Source organism: Dermochelys coriacea, chromosome 7 (genome assembly GCF_009764565.3).
Source record: "Dermochelys coriacea isolate rDerCor1 chromosome 7, rDerCor1.pri.v4, whole genome shotgun sequence".
Lineage (NCBI taxonomy): Eukaryota > Metazoa > Chordata > Testudines > Dermochelyidae > Dermochelys > Dermochelys coriacea.
This window is the reverse complement of record NC_050074.1, coordinates 117,566,732-117,582,199: the sequence shown is the minus strand read 5'-3', so window position 1 is coordinate 117,582,199 and position 15,468 is coordinate 117,566,732. Positions and strand designations below refer to the sequence as shown.

Sequence of the window (15,468 nt, the reverse complement as noted above, 5' to 3'; positions counted from 1 at the left end):
GGTAGGGGTGTGTGTGTGTGTGTGTGTGTGTGTGTGTGTGTGTGTGTAATTATATCCTTACTTGGTTATTCAATTAACACTGTATTGCCTTTTGTTCAGTATGGTATTTAGCTTTCTTTTTATTGATTTTTTTTTTCTTATTACATGTAGCTAATCTGTGTGGGAACATAACATCCCTCTGCATATTCTCTCTCCAATCTTCTCTCCGGGGTGTTCCCTTTATGCCTTATTTTTTTCATACTGCCCTTACATTTGGATGAGCCTCCTAATTCAAGTTCATCAAGTACCCTTCTTTCCCACCCTTGCAACTCTCCTGAAGGCTCCCTTGGACCGTGAAGCATTCCAGCTCTGAATAACACGCTCCACTGTAGCCCTAGTCCTGCAAGCTGCTAAGCACATGCATAAGCGTACTCACGTTAGGAGTCCCATTCAAGTAATTTAAACAGGGATATATGTTGAACATTAGCTGGGGTGAAAATCACGTAGACCTAGATTTTGATCTGGTGAGATTGTAGAATTATTTGATACCTTGCGATTAAAATTTGCAGACTTCACAAAAGTGTGTGTGTGTGTGTGTGTGTGTGTGAGAGAGAGAAAGAGAGAGTGACTGACTGACTCCCTAGGACCGCTCAGCTATTTCAAGGGAGAGGGGTTGTCTGAGCATCCGTTCATCCTGGCTCTGACTGTAGCTTCCCCTCCTGACTTTGGCAGGCCACTTGACTTTCCTGCCCCAGTTTTCCCATCCGTAAAATAGGGACAGTCCTTACTCACCAGATAGTAAAGCAGTTTATACAGGAAATCTATATAAGTGTGAACTGTTGTCTGCTTTCACTTCACCAGCTTTGTTGTGGGTGAAGCCCTTTTAGACTGACTTTGGGGAAGATTGCGGGCACTGTCTTTCTCATTCTCCTCCACAGTGCAGTCATGGGGAACTATTCACCTCCTTGTGTTAAATCTCTGCTTTTGCAGCTTCTAGGTGGATCTCTCCAAGGGACAATTGCCATTGCCAAAGGGTGCCATTTTGGGGACAGGGTGGTTTCATTTGGGGTGTGTAAACCATGATGGTACCTCTTGAACAATGTTTGTCTCAATGGGTTTTGGTTGTTTCAAAGGGGTTTTTTTAAACTATTTTTTGTGTCCAGTATGGGGAGAATAGGTGGCTCGGGGGGTAGTGATGGGGACAATAATGTCCCTGCTAGCATACTGGATTGAATCTAGGCTCATTGGTGACCATAAGAACATAGGATTGGAAGGGACCTTCTGGGTCATCAAATCCACTCCATTGCTATTGCGGGAACCATGTCATATAATCCCAACCATACATTTATCAAGCTCTATCTTAAAGCCAGTTAGGTGTCTTGCCCCCACAACTCCTACTGGGGAGGCTCCTTCCTCTGATAGGTAGAAACCTTCCTCTAACTTACAGCCTAACTGTACTCATGGCCAAAAGCTCTTACCTCAGGGCTCTTGGGGGCTTGAGATAGACTGAGTTAGTGGTCTTAGTCCACTCCTAATGAACACATGCCCAGGTCACAAAAACACCATCATAAATGGTGCTGCCTCAGCAGAGAGGGCAAGGATTGAATGGGTTATGGTGAGGGAATTATTTTGTCTCAACCCAGGCACATTTTTTTTTTGAGGTTGAGATGGATGCAAATTTTTGGTACAGTCTGGGAAAGCTTTCACTGCTGCTGTGACTATAAATGCAATACAAGTTGGTCCAATAAAAGATATTACCTCACCCACTTTGTGTCTCAGATATAAATCCAGTCACGAGTCCTACAAATACTTTAAATGAATGAAGGGCCTGATCTAAAGCCTACTGAAGTCAATGAGAGTCTTTCCATTGAGTTTACTGGGCTTCAGATCAGACTAGGGTTGCCAGGTGTCCGATTTTTGACCGGAACGCCCAGTCGAAAAGGGACCCTGGTGGATCCGGTCAGCACAGCTGTACGGGCTGTTAAAAGTCTGGCTGGCGGTGCAGTGGGACTCCTGGGACTAACGCGGGCTCCCTGCTGGCGCCGGCTCCACATGGCTTCTGGGAAGCAGCGACATATCCTCTGGCCCCTAGACCAGAGAGGCTCTGCGTGCTGCCCCTGCACTGAGTGCCAGCTCTGCAGCTCTCATTGGCTGGGAACCAATCTGCCTGCGGGCAAGGGCAGTGCACAAAGCCTCCCTGGCTGCCCCTGTGCCTAGGGGCCAGAGGACGTCACGGCTTCCGGGAGCCACCTCAGGTAAGCGCCATCCGGAGCCCGCCCTGAACCCCCTGCCCCAGCCCTGAGCTTCCTCCTGCACCCCAACTCCCTCCCAGAGCCCACACCCCCTCCTGTACCCCAACTCCCTGCCTCAGCCCTGAGCCCCCTCACACACTCCAAACCCCTCATCCCTGGCCCCACCCCAGAGCCTATGTTCCCAGATGGAGCCCGCACCCCAACCCTCTGCCTCAGCCTGGAGCCCCCTCCTGCACCATGAACCCCTCATTTATGGCCCCACTCCAGAGCCTGCACCCCAAGCCAGAGCCCTCGCCCCCTCCCTCACCCATCCAGTGAAAATGAGCAAGTGAGCGAGGGTGGGTGTGAGCAAGTGATGGAAGGAAGGGGGATGGAGTGAGTGGGGGCGGGGCCTCAGAGAGGGTGGGGTAGTGGGGCAAGGGTGTTCGGTTTTCTGCAATCAAAGTTGGCAACCCTAGTAGATCAGATTCTAGATAAACATGTGGCGTTTTTTCCATCTTTGCACCACTGATCTCCCTAATGATATTTTAATTGAAATGAATATGGCACTAGACACTCGAGAGATGGCTTACTGTTATGTCATAAACCACCATCTCACCCGCCACAAGTTTAGAAAATGTAGCTTCTTAGCTCAGGTCCCATTATGGTAAGAAGGGGCTGCTGTTAACTTTAACAAAACCGTCTCCTGTTCCTTTTCAGTGCGGCCAAGCTTCTGGACAAAAATCCATTCTCTGTCAGCACTCCAAATCCGCTGCTTCCTTCTCCCACAAGTCTTCAGCTCGCTCAGCTACAAGCCCAGCTCACCCTGCACAGGCTAAAATTGGCTCAGACAGCTGTCACCAGCAACACAGCAGCTGCAACGGTTCTGAATCAAGTTCTCTCCAAAGTGGCCATGTCTCAGCCGCTGTTTAATCAACTAAGACATCCATCCATGATTAACACGCCCCAGGGCCATGCTGGAGGACCTCAGCAAGGACCTGTGATCGCCAATACTAGATTTCCATCTAGTGGAATACCTTTTCCAGCACAAAATCCAGCTTTAGCGGTACCAGGAGGCAGCATGGGGCCAGTTGGGAACATGCAGAATCAAAACACAAATGCTATTGTCATGCACCCCTTTGGAGGTGTAATGTCTCAGACGTCCAGCCAACCAGCTGTAGTTATGAGTCTAAATAAGGCAGGCCTCTCGTCTGCTGCAGGAGGATTTTATGACTACAATAAACAAAATGTCTCTGCCCCTCAAGTATACACAGCTGACATAGGCCAGGGCAGTCAGCACAGCTTCATGACCAGTGGGTCTCACTCAGTCTCCTCCTCCACCTCAGGAGGGGTACCCTATGAGAGTCATTTTGGTCCTTCTGGCCAACTAAAACATGACAGTCAGCCTGGATTTCAGAAAGACTTCTATGGTCCCAATTCTAAAGGACAACATCCAACGGGAATACAATCTTTGGGTTTTTCTGGTGAGCCACAGATGAGTGCTCATCAAACTGTGAGTCAGAAAGGAGAAGCAGGCCCTGTGGTACATAACACAGGTGCAAATAGCCAGTGGGAAAACGCTCCTAATTTCTCCAGCCAGAACAAGCCTGACCTCATGGTCAGTGGCAACTTGTGGCCGTCCACGGGTCAGCAGTATGAAATAAGAAATGAACTCTACAACCCTGAAGAACCGACATCTGATACAAAGTTTGGTGCTGGGACTACACTTCCTTTCCACAGACTTAACAATAGTAAACCAAGTTTCGGTAGTTCCCGAATGAGGCAGAATGAGGAGTTGACCACAAACACATCTGACTTGTCAACGAGATCTCTTCAGCCTCATGAGCTAAATGACCTTCATGGCATAGCCCCTCTTCACTTCCCACACATCTGCACAATGTGTGACAGAAAAATCTTTGATCTAAAGGTAAGTGATTCTAACGCATTAAGGAGTGATTCTACTCTGCAAAGTGATTCAATTAAATTCATCTTGTGGAGTTCTCTGTACAGATTGTCTCACTAATATCATTTCAAACTTGCTTACTTTACAAGTAAAATTGACTACATTGGCTTTTAAATACCAGTTCCGCAAACTCTAACTAGTCTCTGAGAGTCAAGATGGGTTCTTTCCTCCTTGTGCATTATCACTAGTAATAAAGATGCTGCAAGCAAAAGTATGCTAGTTGCGAAACCCCCTTCAACCTTGAGTGGAGTTAACTGGATGTAACTGAGGACATAATTTGTAGAACTGACTGGAGGACAACAGTTCTGTTTTGAGGCAACTTTTGAGGTCTTGACATTTGCTTTTGCTTCACACTGGAACAAAAACAGAACATTTTTATGAGCAGGGTCGCAGTTGCCCAAGGTGCTGAGAACCTTCAAATGTTATGGACACTAATGGAATTTGATGGTACTGAGCATCTTGCAGGATGAGGCCTTCAGCTATATTAACTGATTTAATACTCATAAACTTAATTGTTTGAGAAAAGTCATGCATAGAAGATTTTCGGGAGCTGGAGTCTTTTTAACATCCATTTATAGTATTTTACTTACAAGTTGTGAATTGATGTCAGTATGGAATGAAACTCCACATAGAACTAGAATCATTCCATTAGGTACCCTTCTTATACAGTAAGCCTTTTTATTCTTTCTTATCTCATGAATCACACCTCAAATTCTCTTGCCAAGTTTTTTCCATGAACTATAAAGTTAACTGAAATGACTAGTATATGAAATAAGCCGATTTCAAAAACAGCCTCTATTGTACATTTATCTGTCATGTCCTGTTTATTTCAACATAGGACTGGGATCAGCACATTAAAGGAAATCTTCACATCCAAAAATGTATGGTTTTCTCAGAAAAGTAAGTACTGTTTCAGAGATCTTAAGCCAAATTCATGCTGGTGTAACATCATTAACTTCAATAGATTTATACGAGGATTGAATCTGAGCTTCTGAAATTTTGACATATTGTGTTTGTTATATTCCTGCTTCTTGAAGTAAAGCTCTGTTTTCCCTTTTCAGCACTGGCATTCAATGCACGTTAGGTTCAGCAGAGGCAGCGTTGCGTTCATCTCCAAATAGCACATCAGTTTTCAACCCTTCTGGCATCGAAGGTGAGTTGTTTAAGTATTCATTAATAATGAGTATGCAAATTAAAATGAAAAAGAAAGTAATTTTATAATGAACACTTTTTTTTTGGTAAAATTTCATCCTAAGTGGTCCCTTTTTAAGCTTTCTGTGCTAGGAGTTTATGGAAGAACTAAAGCCAAAAAAGCAAGATTGTACCTTAAAGTATGAATTTGTTTTTCTTTTCATTAGTGTTTTTTGCTGTAGTACCGAGCAATCTGTAGTTCTGTGTAGAAGCGTGAATAATTCTGATTTATTTAGAAGTGGTCTTTTTTAATTAGACACATACTTACAGTTAATACAAATCAAGGTTTTCACTCTGTGTGTATAATCCATTATTTAGATTACCCATCGAATGCTGGCTCATTTTATACCACTGTGTCAACAAGATCCTTTGGTCAGCCAGGTCCTACATTTTCTTCCCCTACATCTGGAGTAAAAGTGAGTATAATAAGCCAAATCTCTTCTTCCTTGATTTAATTGTAGAAACAGACTATACTTACTCAAATCAACAATGAACTAATTTTAAGGTCCCTTTTGGATAAGCAACTACAATTTCAGATCTTTATTCAAATTCACCTGTACCTCCTACATGTTTCTGGTCTTGGTTGAGTTGGGACTTTCTTACACAATTATGGTTATTTTTGTTGTGTGCCCCAGTTGAAGCCGGGAGTGGATGAATCAGGAGAATGGTTTTCTGAATGTTTTCAAACCCCAAAGAGGTTCAGGTCCAGTTTGAGTTTGGGATGAAGATCTGAGTTAGTTCTTACCTTATTCAAAATGTTTCACCCATCCCTATGAGCAACATGTAATCCTTTTGATAAAGTACTTTCTAGCAGTGGCGTTCAACCCTCCCCACACTGGGACACCCCCTTAGTTAGGAGTATGGGTTGGGCAGGATGGGTGCAAGTCCCTGACACCTGTTCACTTCCCCCCCCCCACACACACAATGGTCACAGCCCTCAGTTTGAGAACATGTGCTCTATAGGACTAGTTTTCTGTTAGTTAAACTTTCTGTGCTACTTGCTTGAGCTAGTGCCGTTAGTAATGTTTCAGCAAGTTCACATCCCTGTTCACCCTTCCATGATTTCACATTGTAACTCTTCCCTGCATTCATCATCATTCCTCTCACATGCCAAAAATATTCCCCTATTACAGTCTCACCCGGGTCACCTCAACTTTTATCCAAGTGGATAGAAAATTGCAAGTGTTAAATACAAACAAAAGCTAAGGTTAAAGTTGATTCTTAAATTTAAAAGGGCTAATAATAATAAAATTATAAAGAGATGGGAGTTAAAGTTGAAACATAGAAAAGGTAGGGTGAAAAATACAGAAGTCAAATATTCACTTTGGGTGCTGCTGTAATATAAATAATATCAAATGTGTTTTTATGTGCAGCTTGTTATGCACTAGTCTACTGAGCATTATAGTGTCAAAAGCATCTTGGAAACCCAAGCTGATTCTGTTCCCATCTCACTCCTATTTGCTTTGAGTTATCACCTTCAGAAACGTCACCCTGTTTGTTTTAACATGGTCATTCTTCTTCTGTGCTCTCGTTTTGCTCATGCCAGGGATGTTCAGAGATTCACAGATGATAAAACTAGAAGGGACCACTGTGATCATCTTGTCTGACTTCCTGTATAACACAGGCCATAGGACTGCCCTGAATAAATACCTGTTTGAACTAGAGCATATCTTTTAGAAAAAACTTCCAATCATGATTTAAAAGTTATCAGTGATGGAGAATCCACCACAACCCTGGGTAAGTTGTCCCAATGGTTAATTACTCTCACTGTTAAATCTGTGCCTTATTTCCAGTCTGATTTTGTCTAGCTTCAGCTTCTAGCCATTGAATCGTGTTATACTATTGTCTATTAGATAGAAAAGGCCATTTTCACATTTTTATTCCGTCTGTAGGTACTTATAGACTCTGATCAAGTCATCCCTTAACCGTCTCTAAACTTCCTTGAGTCCTCTTTGAGTCCGGGATGAAGATTTGAGTTAATTCTTACCTTATTCAGAGTGTTTCACCCATCCCATGTTTTCTTTTAATCATTCTCATGGCTATTCCCTTACCCCTCTCCAATTATCAACATCCTTCTTGAATTGTAAACACCAGAAATGAACACAGTGTTTCAGTAGAAGTCACACCAGTGCCAAATACAAAGGTAATATCACCTTCCTATTACTACTCAAGATTCCTCTGTTTATGCATCCAAGTATCGTTTGAGTCCTTTTGGCCACAGCATTGCACTGCAAGCTCATGTTCAGCTGATTATCTAACATAACCCCCAAGTGAATCATTGCTTTCTAGAATAGAACCCCTGCCCTTCCTGTAAATATGGCCTACTTTCTTTGAGCATAGGTTACAACTTCACGTTTGGCCCTATTAAAATGTATATTGTTTGCTTGCACCTGGCTTACCAAGTCATCCAGGTCACTCTGTATGAGTGACCTGTCCTCTTCATTATTTATCACGCTCCCAATCCTTGTGCCATCTGCAGACTTTATCGGTGGTGATTTTGTTTTCTTCCAGGTCACTGATAAAAATGTTAAAATAGTGAAGGGCCAAGAACTAATCCCTGCAGGACCCCACTAGAAATATGCCCTCTTGATGATGAAGATTCCCAATTTATAATTACATTTAGATATCTGTCAGTTAGCTAGTTTTTAATCCATTTAATGTGTGCCATGGTAATTTTGTATCATTCTAGTTTTTTTTAATCAAAATGCCATGTGGTACAAAGTCAAATGCCTTTCAGGAGTCTGAGTATATTACATCAGCACTTTTTTTTTTTAATCAACCAAATTTGTAATCTCATCAAAAAAAGATATCAAGTTAATCTGACAGGATCTAGTTTCCATAAACCTATGTTGTGTGGTATTAACTATATTGCCCTTCTTTATCACTTTATTTCTTGAGTCAACTGTTCATTATTTTTCCTGGGATTGATGTCAAGCTGACAGGCCTATAATTACCCAGCTCATCCTGTTCACCTTTTTAAAATATTGGCACAACATTAGCAAGCTTTGAGTTTTATAGATTCATAGACTCTAAGGCCAGAAGGTCCCACTGTGAACATGTAGTCCATGTCAGTTATCCCTGCGCACATCACAGCTCCTATTACACGCTCAATAGCCAAACCCCATTAGTGTTGTTTAACTGCCCAAATATAAACAAAAACTAGGGGGCTGATCCTTGTAGCTCCAAGCTCTGCCTCTTCAGTTTGGTGTCCCCCTGTTTTCTGAACTGGGAGAGAGGCTTTCGCTATTTGCAGTAGGCCGTCTTGGCCCACCTTATATTTATAACAATCCAGTTTTGTCACAGTCCCAGCATATAACTGAACTGTTTCCATTCATTTTTGCATTATTATTGCCCATCTCCCTCTTTTACAAACCAAATTTATCATTTGTTCCAGTCGTTCCATACGGTCACGAGACAGGTTTGAATCCTTTCTTTCACCATACATATCAGACACAGAGCTGTAATTTACAGGGCTCATGATGCTCAGCTTCCGTCTTCCTCACCAGCAGCTGCTTCCTCTTCTGGTGAACTGCTACCTGAAAAAAAATTCAAGTTCTGTAGCAATTTCCACAGCCTCTCGGAGTGTCTTTGGCCTCCTTTTGCTGATCTTGATCTGCAAGTCCAGCTGAGCAGCTGTAGATTGGCTCATTGCCAGTCTATCCTGGAAGTCCTTGGCAGTATCCAGATAGGCCAGGAATACAGGTTCTCTGCCAGTTCAGATGGGGTTTCTTCTTTCCCCTCTCCTTCTAGCTCTGTAGCTGTGCCATGACCAGCTTAAATTAATGGCTAGCTCCAAACCGCATGTCAAAGGCTTGTATTAGGTATGGATAACTCCATCTCTTTTCGGGGAGTAAATTCTGCAGCACCATCAGAGGTGGGTCACCCAAGTGGGCTGCTTGTAAGCCCCCTTTCTCCCCTTCTTCCAAGCCATTCATTTGAGCTGTAATGTTGACTTGAGCCAAATAAGCCTCCTAGAGAGTTTTTCCCTTTAGCATTATTTGAGCTGGGGGTACATTTGCACTCCAGCCCCGGAGCACCCACGGAGTTGGCACCTATGGTTATGTTAACTGAAGGATACATTCACACCTACCAACCTCAATGGGGTTTTAAACCAACCCATGACAACATTTCACCCAGCCCTAAGCAAAGTCCCAGGACAGCACCCTACTAAGAATCTTTCCCTTTTCCAGGAGCTGGGGACAAGGGTTGGCTTCTTACCTGAGAATTGCCCCGATCAGTGAGGAACGTGCATATTAGTCCATAGCTCATAGATGTAGCCTTTTGGCTGCTAGGACTTGGAAATATAAATAGAGATACAAGCATGGGTGGGTGGGTTGGGTGAGAGACATTGATGGGATAAATTTAAAAAGAAGAGAAATACAATGATGAGAGAGATTTGGGAGGAAGTAAGGAGAGATGAATATAGCATAAGGAAGGAACTTGCACATACAATGTAGGGAAAAGGAAAGAAATGATAAGATGGAGGGGGAAAGGAAAAGAGTAGAACTAGTTCAAAATTTTCTTTCAGAATGTTTTCATGATGCACAAAATCAACATTTCCTACAGGAACATGTCTATTTTGCTGAAATTTCAATATAGTCCGCCTGAGCTCCCACAGTATGTCTTGAGAGCTATATTTCAGGTTCTCCCTTTATGGGTTGGGCTTCTTGGTCAGACTACCTTTTCCATGATGCATCGTGATCTTCCACCCCCTGCCCCCAACAAGCTGCAGCTGTGCATCATGGGAGATGTCATCTGGCTGGGAAGACTGGCCCAATGAGGACAATGGGGGAACGAAGTACCCAAACTACAATTTCCAAGAGGCACTGTGGCAGGGCTGGTGGATGCAGTTCAACATCAAACAGATATGAAACAAAACATTTTGGCATTTCAAAAAAAAAATTTTGGTGAAGAGTTTTGACATTTTGCCCTTTTTTGTCCTGATTTGAGATGGGGGGGAAAAGAATGAAATATCAAAATTTCCCTTAGGACAGAAATTTCTATTTCTGATCAGCTGTCAGAGAGAGGAAAGCAGTACTGAAAAAACTTCAGTGGGAGAGTCCCCATGATCAATTATAGGAAGGATAGAGAAAGTATAGAGTGAAGCTAAGAAATAAAAAGAGATATAATAAACGTACAGGAGAAGTGGTTAATGCTTGTGAAATAGCATTTGGCTAGTACTGTTTGAATTTCACAGGTATGCATCAAATAATTTATTCAACAAATTTGTCATGGTATTTGACCAGATCTATAGGTTAATTACATGTAGAAATGGATTGTAAAGAAAGTTGATTGAAAATGCTGCTGAAAACCATACCTAATTAACAGTACAAAGCTGTTTCTTTAAATTGTAGGATATGGATTTGGCATGCATGACAGAACAAGTATTTTTCATCCTCATTGGCTGAATTTATCCTCAAACTAGTAGGAGAGGGAAATCCTTCAAGCCTGGTACATTCTCAGTATACTATCTGCTAACAGCAATAACAAAAAAAAAAAGAATTTCACAATAATATCTTTGTTTATATGAATTTTGACTATTGAAGTTTTAAAATAGTGATTGTTGCCTGAATGCTTGAATTGGTAGAAAGTTTTTTACCGAGTTATGGAATTTAGATACAGATCTGAGTTCGGGTTCTGAGCCCCATCAAAGCTCAGGTGGACCCATTTCTAGTCCCAACCACACACAACTACAGAGTTCACAGGAATGTAGAATACAAAGCTATCCATCTGCCCAGGTTTGCTCGATAAGTTCATGAACCTTCATAACTTTTCAATTAACACAGTCTGCATTCATGACCAGACCCAAACCCTTCTGAGTTTTGCATGGTTTCAAGTTGCAACTTTCCAAAAGCATCACACACAGGGCTATTTTAGTATATCTCTATAGTGACTGTGCCTGCTAAAAGGAATATACAGCATCATATTATCCTGAAATGTTGGCAGTGACAACCTGATCATTGGCTTTTAACAAAACAAAACAATTATCAAGGAGTAGAGAGGGGCTCATGAAACCAAAATAGCAACACAGCCCCAGCTCTGTCCTGCCACTAAAGTGCGAGCTTCTCCTCTGTTCCAATGTCAGTTTCAAAGGGAGATCCTGTCACTCAGGGAATGTCTAGACTGCCACCATGGAGTGTGATTTCAGCTCGAGTAGACATACCTAAGCTAGCTTTAATCTGCCTAGTTCAGGTCCTAGAGCAGTGAAGCCCTGGCAGCACAGGCTAGCCATCTGAGTGATTACCCAGGGTCCCATGTGGGCTTGTACAGTTCATGCTGAAGCCCATGTAGCTTCACTAGTCTGTAACCAGAGCTAGCTGGATTAAAACTAGCTTGGGTATGTCTGCTCAAACTGCAACCATGCCCCAGTATTGCAGTGTAGATATGCCCTCAATCAGGAATGAGACTTGAGCTTTCCCTAAAACTCTCTAGTAAATCAGAATTTCTGATCTCGAACTGGACCATGTTGATAGAAGATTGTAAGCTTCTTGGGGACGGGACTGTTTCTTACTATATACATGCATGTGTGTGCATAGAGGATCTAGCAGAATGGATGCCGATTAGGGCCTCTAGGCACTAGTGCAATACATATACTACCAAACTAGAAGGCAATACACCATACCTTTAACATGTCTAAGATTCCAAGACAAATTTCTGGCTGATCGATATGATGCAAGTCTTTTTTTTATCAATATGTTTCATACAAATAATGCATAAGACCTCAAGCTTTCAAAAAAGCTAGGATACAGGCACTTGACATCCATATTAGATTAAACAACATTGGATTATCCCTGAAAATTTAAGGGGAAGTATATTTGGATTTTAAAAAATTAATACTTCTCATAGCAGTTTTGGTCCCTTGGGCATGCTAAAGGCCTGATCCTCAACTTCTGAGCATCCTCAACTTCTGTTCTCTTCAGCGGGAGTTGAGAGTGCTTAATACCTTGCAGGATCAGGCCTTTAGTTCTCTGTTTGCTGGAGAGAATATTTGGAACTTGACAGTTGTTCAGCTTTCATAATGCAAAAGGATCTGCTTAGAAAAGCCAGGCATTGCAAAGCTAGTGCATTTGTAAAAAGTCTTGATTTTCTTTTCTGTTCTAAAGACAAAGCAACGAGTGACAATGAACAGATTAAAGGAGCTCTCCATTCTGGAGAACCATTGGAAAAAATTAGTTAATTTATTCAAAAAGATCACAATGTGTTCAATAATTCAATGATTATTATTTGACCAGCACTAGTGGTGAGGTATAGAATCACAATAATACTCATTTCCTAGTGTCTAGGCAACCTAAAATACAACTAAATAATAAATAGTGCACTGTACAGTGTCTCTTATATTTCATTGCAATGGAAAACAAAAACAAACAAATGGTAATAGGTTAAAGCATGGAGGCAAGGTAATGGGTCAGAGGTGCAAATTGGGCAACATTAACTTTCTAAGTTGTAAACTCAGGTGACAAACCCAACATCTGTGGTGGCTCCGGTGAACTTGATCCTACTAGCTCAATTGATTTGCACCTTTCTTTGAACTGCACGTTCTAATTGAAGGCAGAGTTACTTCTCTGGGAAAAACCTGCCCTCACTGCATAGCAAAGATCATAAGTCCTCCAGAGTACATCCCCAGTTATCTCCTGAGGTGAGAAGTCTTCCGAGTAGCATTAGCTAGGTTACATTACATACATCTCTCAGCATATCTCGATGCCTCTTTGAACAGGGAGCGTAAAGCCTCTTTTCCACGTACGAACAACAGGAGACTGCTTTGGAGACTGACTCCACATTTCAGAATAGATTTCCACTGTTTCAAAGCGATTATCACACTGTCAGCGTCAAATTTGTGCCAGCCCAATTAGGGAAGTCTGTTCGGTGTCTGTGTTCAAAAGGGGCCCCAAAGAAGAAACTCTGCAGTATGTTTCATTGTCATGGTGGAAGGGGGAAGGTTGTAGGTTCTGCAAAATGAAATAATGTGACTCCCCTAAAAGTTAAACAGGGCTCATTTTACTTCTTGTGTGATTCACTCTAAGTTAGAGGCAGAAGGATTTAAATGCAGCCCATGATTATCCCATACCTCATTTGTAGTCCCCTCACCTGAACTTATTTCCTTCGCTGTATAATGTACTGAGACGTGTTGGGTCTGATGTAAAACTATAAGGCTGAGAACATTTAAAAGGAAGGAAGTATGGTTTTAATTATTTTAGTGCTGATTAGGAAATCTCATTTGTGCAAAAACCTACCTAGTTGCTGTATTATCAAACCACCTATATACACACGTTTATTCCTCTTAGTTCCCACAAAGGAAATCCACTGAAGGCCGAGTAGTACACATCTGCAATCTCCCTGAAGGAAGCTGCACAGAGAATGATGTCATTAATCTTGGACTTCCCTTTGGGAAAGTCACTAATTATATCCTCATGAAATCTACTAATCAGGTATGTTGCCTTTTGTGCCATTAATTGAGATGTATTAATCTTTGTGTAAGGCTGCTTCTTCATAATAGAAGCTTGAATATGCAAAGTGTGTTGTTAAGGTACAAAGGGGTGTTTTTTAAAGTGTGATCAGGGTTACATCTGTGGCTGTAACCCATGGCATCTCTGATTGCCTGTTAACTGGCAAAAATAGGTGAAAACGTTGTATTAAGTGAAACATTTTTGCAAAAATGCTTCTTTATCATTTCAGAAATTGGAATAATTTTGACTTGTTCTATTACTCTTAGTAGTTCCCTCTGTATTTTCATAGTGCTATTTATTTTGTCTACTCATCACTGCAGAGCTGATTTAGCTGTGGGAAGAATGAGTTGTATTCTATTCTGCTTCATTCATCACCCACTGCTAGCTGAGCGGTGGCCACAGAATCTTCATTTTTGGTAATGCAGAAAGCAAAGCACAACCTGGATTTTTAGATCACAGGTTGAGCTCATCATGCTGGTTGTCAGCAAAATCTTATGTTGTATTTAAAAGGAAAACTGTATTTCAAAACTATATGGAAATAAATCACTGAAGTGGGATATGTATGATTTTATAGTCTTCTCATCATAACCATACTTTAAAATCCAGTAAATTTACATTCATGAGTTTACACTGGCCACTTAAGCTAAAGTCACATCAAAATATATTTTTATTTTAAATTGTTATAAACCTGCTTGTTAACATCACTCTGATTTTTAATTCTTTCTGGCTTTTGATGGTGACAGACACGTCTCCTAACTTATCAATATTTGATTTGTCTTGCATACCAAAGTCTGGATCCTTACTAAGCCTGCAAAACTCAGTTGGAAATCTCAAGAGCAGCCCCTCTCACAGCATTTGCCTCCTTTCACCAACTAACCACGAAGATTGAAGATGACTGAGAAAAGGGGAAGAAAGTGAATTAACTTTTTCATATGTCAGGAAAGATTTCGTTAAAGTCATTTTTATTCTTTTGCTAAGTGGCTTGTTCATCTGTTTTTAGTAGGGTCTCATCTTTTGTAATTGGCAATCCATTTTCTTTTAAATAAACGGAGACTGATCAAAATACTCACGGTTACAATTTCAGTTCCAAAGCTGAAAAGCTACGTGGCTCTAAGGAAATCTTGTTTCATTGAGCAGGCTTTTCTAAACTCCTGTGGTTTTTTTACAATTTACTATCTCAAATTTCTCTTAAAAATATTATGAATTAAAGTTGGTGTGCCACATTTTTTCTCTTTCATTGCATATTGTCTAGCATCCACCAGCTTCTTCTTTTTTGTGATAGGCCTTTCTCGAAATGGCTTACACTGAGGCTGCACAGGCCATGGTGCAGTACTATCAAGAGAAACCTGCTATGATAAATGATGACAAGTTACTCATTAGAATGTCTAAAAGATACAAGGAGCTTCAGCTGAAGGTAAACTATAAACAGTGTATTATAACTCTGGACTTATTGGCACACCCTCAGAAACCCGTCTAAAATCCTCTGCTTAATCACTGATTTTTACTTACCATAGTAAGAATTTAAAAAAATGAAATGATGGCAAATAAGTTAACTAACATATGCTAAGAAGCCATGTTTACTTGACTATTGGCTTTCTTCTTGTATTTGAGTTACTTGAATCTACTTAATCTGATTGTCACACCATTAATTCTAAACTCA

At 41.3% G+C, this 15,468-nt stretch overlaps 1 protein-coding gene across 2 annotated transcripts in view; it reads left to right on the top strand.

Annotated features, from left to right (window-relative positions):
* The window catches only part of RBM20 (RNA binding motif protein 20), a 164,773-nt gene that overhangs the window by 127,967 nt on the left and 21,338 nt on the right, over window positions 1-15,468 (top strand). For both annotated transcript variants that reach the window (XR_006282905.1, XM_038410820.2), the window contains exons 2-7: window positions 2,931-4,137; window positions 5,012-5,073; window positions 5,235-5,326; window positions 5,683-5,780; window positions 13,647-13,790; window positions 15,091-15,222. Coding sequence is in view for 1 of the 2 variants with exons in the window: in XM_038410820.2 (XP_038266748.1) it covers window positions 2,931-4,137; window positions 5,012-5,073; window positions 5,235-5,326; window positions 5,683-5,780; window positions 13,647-13,790; window positions 15,091-15,222 (1,735 nt within the window). In the remaining variant the exon portion in view is untranslated. The remainder of the gene's footprint in view (window positions 1-2,930; window positions 4,138-5,011; window positions 5,074-5,234; window positions 5,327-5,682; window positions 5,781-13,646; window positions 13,791-15,090; window positions 15,223-15,468) is intronic.